At 29.2% G+C, this 8,058-nt stretch overlaps 1 protein-coding gene and 1 pseudogene across 2 annotated transcripts; both read left to right on the top strand.

Moving 5' to 3' along the window:
- The first annotated feature begins 476 nt into the window (after positions 1-476).
- On the top strand, positions 477-7,721 carry LOC149885422 (uncharacterized; annotated as a pseudogene). The gene is made up of 2 exons (XR_016454822.1): positions 477-1,214; positions 7,291-7,721. The product of XR_016454822.1 is annotated as an uncharacterized LOC149885422 (transcript).
- On the top strand, positions 1,318-2,589 carry LOC149885423 (uncharacterized). Its single transcript, XM_090096045.1, has 2 exons — positions 1,318-1,412; positions 1,483-2,589. The coding sequence occupies exons 1-2, from the start codon at positions 1,318-1,320 to the stop codon at positions 2,534-2,536; spliced, it is 1,149 nt and encodes a 382-aa protein (XP_089952171.1). The 3' UTR covers positions 2,537-2,589.
- Positions 7,722-8,058: the final 337 nt, after the last annotated feature.

Below are 8,058 nucleotides of genomic sequence, written 5' to 3'. Positions count from 1 at the left end.
AGGTTTCAGTTCCAGTCTTTTACAACATAAGGAAGTTCAATGGGAGTCATAAGCTTTTGATTAAACCGGGTTTATAAGTTGAGAGGACCAAATGACAGTCCATTCAAAAATCTCTTTAAACTCACTTTCCCACTTATTTTACGAGTGTGGAGATCTTGTAAATTCGATACTTTCTGTATAGTTTATCCTTTAACTCAGCAGCTTTTTCATCCATTACTTCTAGGGGAACAGGCGAATGCAACAGAACTTCAGCAGTATGTGGTAATTCTTTATGCACTTAAGATGGAATCATAAACCAAGAACCATACAAATCAAGAAACTATTTATAAATTTCTATGCAATAGGAATCCAACTTCTCTAAATTGATTTCCTGCTGGCAATTAATTGCGATCAAAATATTAATCGCGATCAACATATTTTTGAATCGAACAATCAGGTACTCTGATATATCTAAAACTTCACTTAATTTCATTGAGTCCGGAGAAAGCTCGTCGATAAGAAAGCTTTACGAACTTTGATCAGATTAGACGCATTTCTTTTCTAAAAATAAAAAAAAAAATGGCTAAAAGTTTAACAATCACGCAAGTGAAAGAGCTATTAGAAGCTCATGAAAATACTTTATTAAAAATCTTTGGAGAGAAAATTGACAAACTTGAAGGGAAAATAGAGCAATTAAAAAACGAAAACATATCACTGAAAAATGAAATTGCTACAATAAACAACGCGATGAACTTCCAAAACGAATGTTACGAAAAAACCGTAAAGGAAACGAACGAACTTAATGAAGAACTAAAAAATCAAAGAAAATAAAAATAAAAATTCAAGCGAACTTTTTATAGACAAAATTGCTGAATTAGAAGATCGCAGCAGGAGAAACAACTTGAGGTTTGAAGGTTTTGAAGAAAAAGAAAACGAATGGTGGGAAGAAAGCGAGTCGAAAGTAAAATATTTTATTAAAGAAAAATTAAATATAAAACACGACATTCAAATAGAAAGAGCCCACAGAACTGGAAAAAAAAAAGAATCTGGACATAAAAAGCGACGAACATTAGTTGTAAAGTTCCTAAACTATAAAGACAAAGAAAAAATATTACAGCATCATAAACGACTAAAGCTTTGGAATGAACGTATATATCTCAACGACGACTACAGCGAAAGTACGATTGAAAAAAGAAAAATACTCTTTGCAAAAGCTAAAGAATTAAGATCCTCAGGTAAGTATGCAAAAGTTGTCTATAATAAACTTATAACGCGCGATTAATAATTACGATAACGAAAAGAAATTCTTTAAAATGTGCTCAAAAAATAATTACAAAAATGAATGACTTTCAATCGCTAACCTATAATTTTTATGAAAAATACATTATGTCAGATGAAAACGCAGACCCAGATGTAAATTTTTTTAGTGATATGTACACGGTTTATATCATTACCCTAGCACCATTAAAGAATTTCTTTTTAAAAATGTAAATGATACAACAGTGAAAGAATCAGAGTCCTTCACATAAATATAAGGAGTTTAAGCAAAAATAATGAAAACTTTCGACATTTTCTAGAAGAAACTGAAAACATTTTTAATATTATATGTGTTACGGAAACTTGGTGCCCTTCTATCGAACTTGAAAATAATTCTAATTTTCATCTAAAGAATTTTGAATTAGTCTCATTAGAAAGACAAACAAATAAACGCGGTGGAGGAGTTCTTATATACGTTAAAGAAAACTTTGCGTATAAAGTTAGAAGCGATTTGAGCGTTTCTGACAAAGTTAAAGAGATCGTAACAATTGAATTAATTATTAACAAAGGAAAAAACATACTTATAAGCAGCTGCTATAGGCCACCTGACGGCGCGTGCGAAAATCTTAGCTTTTATTTGCAACATAATATAGTTCACGCTGGTAACAACGAAAGAAAAAAAAACTTTATAATTGGGGATTTTAATATGGACTGTCTTATTTATAACAAAGACAAAAAAGTGAGAAGTTTCTATGATGAAATTTTTTTAGCTGGCGCAATTCCCTTAATCAATCATCCAACTAGAGTAACAAAAAATTCTACTACTCTCATTGATAATATCTTTACTACAGACATCTTTAATAACTCCATCCAAAAAGGTATCGTAAAAACTGATATATCGGACCACTTCCCTATTTTCCTAACCCTTAACACAACGCTATCAAATAAAATTAAACAAAATAGAACTGTAAAAAGACGAATTTACAACGACAAAAAAATAAATGATTTTAAACATCAACTATCATTACTTCATTGGGGGCACATCAACTTTAATGAAGATGCAAGTACTGTTTATAATGAATTCTTTGAAACATCCTACTCTGTATATGACGCGAACTTTCCAGTATGTAAAAAAGTTATAAGTCATAAAACCTTCAATAGTCCTTGGATTACAAAAGGCTTAAAAAAATCTTCGAAAAAAAAGCAGAAGTTGTATATTAAATATTTAAAAACTAAATCTTCTGCAAATGAAAAAATATATAAAAATTATAAAAATTTATTTGAAAAATTATTATACTAATCTGATCGATAAGTTTAAAAAAAAACTCAACGCGCACCTGGCAGATAATAAAAGAGATAACAGGAAAATCAAAAAATCACTTAAGTTCTTTACCACAAACTATAAAATTTGAAGATGTAAATATGTGAACCGAGCAAAATTGCAAACATATTTAATAAATTTTTTACTGAAATTGGAACCAATCTCTCTAAAAAAATTCCTATGACCGAAAATTCGTTTGAAAACTACTTGTGTCCTATAAATAAATCTCATTATAACAATGAGTATTCTTCTGAATTATCCCACGACGAGCTCGATATAGCCTTTAAGTCTTTAAAAAGAAATAAAGCTATTGGTGCTGATGAAGTAAGTGGTAATATAGTTGCAGAATGCTATGAAAGTCTGAAAGATATTCTTTATAAAGTGTTTAATGCATCTATAAAACAAGGAGTTTTCCGGGATCAATTGAAAATTGCGAAAGTCATACCAATTTACAAACAAGGCGATAAAACAAATATCAACAACTATCGCCCGATTTCGGTTCTTTCAACATTTTCAAAATTATTGGAAAGAATAATATATAATAGAATATTTAAATATTTTGACCAAAATAATATACTATATTCCAAACAGTTTGGCTTTTAAAAAAATGTTTCAACTGAGCACGCAATTATTCAATTTGTTAGGGAAATCTCAGAATCTTTCGAAAAAAAACAATATACACTAGGAGTCTTTATTGATCTTTCGAAGGCTTTCGATACCGTTGACCATGAAATATTGCTTAAAAAGCTCGAATACTATGGAATCAAAAACAACATGCTAAAATGGTTTCATAGTTACTTTTCAAATAGAAAGCAATTTCTTACCTATAATGATGGCCTTCAAAGTGACTATACTGAAATAACCTGCGGTGTTCCACAAGGCTCTATTCTTGGTCCTCTTATGTTTTTAATTTATGTTAATGATTTTAGCAGAGCAGCTAATCTTCGGAGTATTATGTTTGCTGATGATACAAATTTGTTCTTATCAAACAGTAATATTAATGAGCTGTTTTCTGATATGAACAAAGAACTTAAATGCGTATCTGAGTGGTTTAAATGTAACAAATTGACTTTAAACCTAGATAAAACGAAATACATTCTATTTCACCCTATTTCTAAAAAACGTTTTTTACCAACAACCATGCCAAAAATTCTTATTGATGAACTAGAAATAAAAAAGGAAACTTTTACTAGTTTTCTTGGCATTTATCTTGATGAGAATGTTACATGGAAACCACATATGGACTACATTTGTACAAAGGTTTCTAAAAATATAGGAGTCCTCTATAAGTCAAGAAATTATTTAAACAAAACCATTTTAATCCAACTCTATTACTCATTTATACATAGTTATATTAACTATGCAAATATTGCTTGGGGAAGTACAAGTAAAAGTAAGTTGCGTACTCTTTACCATCGTCTGAAACACGCATTACGCTTAGTTTGTTTTGAAAATCGATTTACGCATTCAAAGTTTTTATTCAAAAATATAAAAGTACTTAACATTTATGAAGTGAATGTATATAAAATATTATGCTTTATGTTTCAATGTAAAATCAATCCGTCCTTACACGTTTTTAAAGATTTTATTACCTTAAAAACAAAAAATAAGTATACACTACGAAATGATAACTCACTCTTTGAACCCTTTTGTCGAACAAAATTCAATCAGTTCTGTATAGCTTATCGTGCACCCAATCTCTGGAACAAAATTGTTTTACCTAATTTTGATTTATCAATTACCTTCCCAGTCTTTAAAAAGAAATTAAAAAAGTTCATTCTCTTTAATGACAATATGTTGAAATACTTTTAAAATTAAGAAATTTGTATAAACACGCTCTTTTGTTTTTTGTATTTTGTCATTTTTATTTGTCTATATCTATCAATGACTTAAGTTATATTCTATTATAACTTTTTATGGTTCTGGCGACAAGATCATTAGATCTTCTATCAGATACCAAGTTTTTATTTAAATTAGTCTATATACAGCCTTGGACTGGGCCGCCGGGATACCGGGAGATTCCCGGTGGGCCGGTTGGCATAAAAATTGTATTATATTTTTAGTTAGGCTACATTTTATTTTCCAAATAAAATGTAAATTAAAGTTCAGACTGGTTTGAAAGAGAAAAGAATTAGAGCAAATCAACTAATTGAAAGTGCAAAAGATAAATTTCCTATCAATGTTCACAACATGGTAATGAATCAAGTAATTAGTAGTTTAAAACAGAGATTCTCAGAGCATGGTAGTCTATATGCTGATTTGTCTTGTTTAGATCCAAGAAATTTTGCAAAAATTTTGAAAAAAATGCCTAGTGGCAGATTGCAGCATCTGAGTGGGTTGCTCAGAAAGTTTGATGCTAGTGTAACAAAAGATCAGCTTCAAACGGAATTATCGGACTTTGCAAGGAAATGGGAAAGTTTCGAAATAACTCTTGAAGATGAATGTAATTTGATATTTGACACGGAAGTATCTGACTGTCTCGGTCAACATGTAACAATATAAATCCGAAGAATCTGAAACTGTCTTTACAATCCCAGAAGTGGGAAACAGTGACAGCCACAGAAATAAATGCAAATCTTGCAAAAAATGTGTTGTTTGTTGTTACTTTGTCCTCCAGAAGTTTAACTTGCATAGTCTTGCGTATTCAAATTTGTTTCTGGCTTAAAAATTTGTGCTGACATAATCCTCATCACAAGTTGCTTGTGAAAGGTCATTTTCGAAATTAAAATATATTTTGAACAGATTAAGAAATTTGATGAGCCAGTCAAGTTTACAGTCATTCATGCTGATGTCTTGTGAAAAAGACCTTCTTTTGAGAATTAATAACGATGCAATAATTGATGTCTTGGCATCGACTAGTCAAACGATGAAAATGTTGCTATACTAGTCAATATTGAATAGCGATGGTGTCTACTATTTCTAGACTCCAACTAACAGCAGTGTTTTAGAAATATTTGTTTTTATCAATATTTAGGCTGGGAAGTTTAAATCTTTTTTTTATATTTTAAATAATAATAAACAATAATTTTATAAAACGCTAATTATCCTGTTGATGGGCTCAGTGACGCAACAGTTTTTAAACTATTACTGTAAGTTAATATAATGTTTTTTGACCAATTTTTTTTTAATGATGAAAAGTTTGCATTAAAATATATAATTTCTAAAAAAATCTCGCCTTAAAGCCTAATTTCATTGTGATAATTAAACTTTTTTAGTTTTTAGTTCAGTGACGCAACCTAATTTTTACAGATGTGCATGTGGCAAAAAAACACTTGAGTTATTTTTAAAGATTAAAAGTGTTTTCACTCAAGACATATATATAATCTCAAAGATTCTTTCTAACAAAAATATGGATGCGTTTTGTTTAAAATATTGCAAGAACTCGCCCTCAAATTTTACTCACTTTTTCGAATAATAAAAAGAAAAAACAGTTGCTAACATTCATCAAATTTATCTACTCGGTTCAAATATTTTCTACTCAAAATATATTTTAACAATAATTTTAAGGTGTTTAAACTACAATTAAAGAAAAAAAATCTTTTGAAAAAAGAAATTTCCATCGTGGAAATAGCCATATGTGTGTATATATATATATATATATATATATATATATATATATATATATATATATATATATATATATATATATATATATATATATATATATATATATTTATATATAAAATTTATGCAACATACAATGAAGTGGGCCGCCGTGACCAATTTTCCCGGGCCGGTTTTTTAAGCCAGTCCAACCCTGTCTATATATCACGGATTTTATTGCATCACGAAAGCATATATCTCGGATTTTGATGTATTACGAGAACATATGTCATGGATTTTGTTGTATTACGAGAGCATATATCACTGACTTTATTATATTACGACTAATTAAATGTAAAACTGAAAAAAATTTAAAAAAAAATAATAAATAAAACTTCACTTAATTTCATTGAGTCGGTGAAAGCTCGTCGATAAATATTTTTGTATCTAATAAACAAAGTTTTTTTAGTTACGGCTTGAGATTAATACGTCACATGGCATGATTTTACCTGGTGCTATTAAACTCCCAATTGAGACCGTAAGGTTTTCCCAAAAACATACATCATGAAATTTTTAAACGTAATACTAGAAAAAAAAATTTATCCATGGAAACGTTTCTGCGCAACTTTACATATTTAAATAGTTATTTTAAATATCAAGTACCTCGAGAAAGTGAAAAAACATGAAACTGAATTTTTGGCAGGAGTTAGAAAACACATCTTAGATTCGATTGTGACGTAAATCTTAATTAAACTTTTCTAAACTAATTTTTACGCCAAACAAAGATGAGATTTCTCCTTAAATTTCTATTTAACGAGGGAATTAGAAAGATAAGCCGAAGAGATAGTATTTTTTTTGAAGATGAGTATTAAAAACTACATTAAATTTTGGTTCTAACGATAGACGTCTAGGGAAAGTTTTGTTTTTTACCGTATAAATGCTTTTCTAAAAAAAGTTTTTATGATTTACGAGTTTTTTTTTCAAAGTTTTTGACTTCATTTCTAAATATTTCAAAAACGGTTTTATTTAGAACATCCAAATTTTGGGTTTTTCTTATCAAATGCGTTTCAAATAAAACTCGTAGTCAAATAAAAAACTTTAAAATGTGACTTTTTTGATTTTTTGACCCACTGATTCCACAAGTGTGGACAAGTGAGTGACATTAACTTAATATTTGTTTTATTTTGAAGCTTGGGGATCGCAGTTACATTCAGAACGAGATGTCATTCAATTGTCTATCATGGCTTCGTTTAAACTAATGCAATCAATTGCTCCAATTTTTGATCACCAATATTTGCAGCTGTATGTCGGAGATAGTTTGGCAAACATTGGCTTCCAAATAATCCAAAGTCTGTTGTTAGCATACACTTGCACTCTGACGTAGCTCCTAAGAAAACAATTTAGGAGTGTTAAATTACAGGACTGCAGCGGTTAATTGACAAATCCTTATCGTGAGATGATCCCGTCGCCTTATCTGATCCAAATCAAGCTATCTTTCAGCAAATCGAGCTTAATGCTATCTGTATGACACGTCGTACCGTCTTGTTGGATCTACGTCTTTTTATTTATTTTTTTATTTTTTATTTTTTTATTTATTTACAATATATAATTATTAACATTTGCAGCCGTGCTTTATATATATATATATATATATATATATATATATATATATATATATACAAGATAGAACAGAAATATTATTTACAAAGTTGTTTTTACAAGGTTCCTTCCTGTTTACAATAAATATTTCCGTCGGATGTTAAATGGAAATTTTTTTATTGAAAAGACATGAAGAAAAGTTAAATAGGGAGAAAGAATTGACGGAGCAAAAAATAGTAAATCGTCTGAGGATAAGGTATTTGGAGAAGATTTAAGATTGGGAGAAAAGGAAATATAAAGATGAGGAAATTTTCAGATATGAGTTATTAAATCAAATAAAGTTAATATCTTTTTAAACT

Source organism: Hydra viridissima, unplaced genomic scaffold (genome assembly GCF_058129835.1).
Source record: "Hydra viridissima isolate aposymbiotic clone 2 unplaced genomic scaffold, HvirCarnegie_v1 scaffold_8, whole genome shotgun sequence".
Taxonomy (NCBI): Eukaryota; Metazoa; Cnidaria; class Hydrozoa; order Anthoathecata; family Hydridae; genus Hydra; species Hydra viridissima.
This window is presented reverse-complemented; position numbering and strand designations above follow the sequence as displayed.

What these genes read in the sequence shown, in the direction of transcription:
- LOC149885423 (XM_090096045.1), top strand. Translation starts at nt 1,318, where the DNA reads ATGAATGACTTTCAATCGCTAACCTATAATTTTTATGAAAAATACATT. An exon ending in GTAAATTTTTTTAGTGATAT is followed by an intron (nt 1,413 to 1,482) that starts GTACACGGTTTA and finishes ATGATACAACAG; the next exon opens with TGAAAGAATCAGAGTCCTTC.